The 654-nt window shown below is 64.5% G+C and overlaps 1 protein-coding gene across 1 annotated transcript in view; it reads right to left on the bottom strand.

The window, feature by feature from the left end:
* Positions 1 to 6: 6 nt before the first annotated feature.
* Positions 7 to 654, bottom strand: part of ELMOD3 (ELMO/CED-12 domain containing 3) — a gene marked incomplete at its 3' end in the record, with an annotated part of 9,787 nt that continues 9,139 nt past the window's right edge. The window contains exons 5-6 of the mRNA XM_009335092.1: positions 542 to 645; positions 7 to 90 (exon numbers count right to left, since the gene is read on the bottom strand). Coding sequence (XP_009333367.1) covers positions 7 to 90; positions 542 to 645 — 188 coding nt within the window. The remainder of the gene's footprint in view (positions 91 to 541; positions 646 to 654) is intronic.

Genomic DNA, 654 nt, shown 5'->3' with positions numbered 1-654 from the left:
GCAGGCCGTCTGCCGCGGGGCTTCGGTTCACGTAGGCCTCCAGGGATTTCAGGAGCTGCTTCGGTTTCTTTCTGGTGGACGACTCCAGCTCTGGGGAGGTCAGAGGGAAAAGCATGAGGGCAGAGAGCGAGGCCTGGACGGTGTCGGGGACGCAGCGCGCTCCTGGGGTGAGGTTTTGACCCGTGTGTTATTTCTGGTGTCCCAACACACCCCCTCGGGAAAGAGCAGGATTGCGTTTTGCTTGGGAAGAGAGAGGACAAAAAGCTCCTCGCCAAAACCCCCGGCCGAGCTCAGCGTCGGCCTGAGATCCCCCCGGGGAGGGAGAGCCCGGGGAGAGCAGATCGAAGCGGAGCCCAACCGCAACAGCTGGACCCCGTTTTAAGAGGGAGCCATTAGCACGGCGCGCCCGAGCGGCTCTGTTGACATCAGTCTCCTCCAGAGTAACCAACCCCGCGGGTCAATTCAGCGCTCGCTGCGAAAGGCACGCCGTCGGCGACTCCGCTTACGCCCCGCGCTACGAACAGGGCTTACGCAACCGCACCGCCCGACGCGAGCGGGCCCGGGGAGCGAGAAACGTCCCCGTTTGTCACCACCCACCCCAAGCCACCACGAGACAGCGACCCCCTGGACACGGCGGGCGCTCCCCTTTAGGAT

Source organism: Pygoscelis adeliae, unplaced genomic scaffold, assembly GCF_000699105.1.
Source record: "Pygoscelis adeliae isolate BGI_AS28 unplaced genomic scaffold, ASM69910v1 Scaffold690, whole genome shotgun sequence".
NCBI classification, from domain to species: Eukaryota; Metazoa; Chordata; class Aves; order Sphenisciformes; family Spheniscidae; genus Pygoscelis; species Pygoscelis adeliae.
The sequence above is the reverse complement of the archived record's forward strand: the minus strand, read 5'-3'. Positions and strand labels throughout refer to the sequence as shown.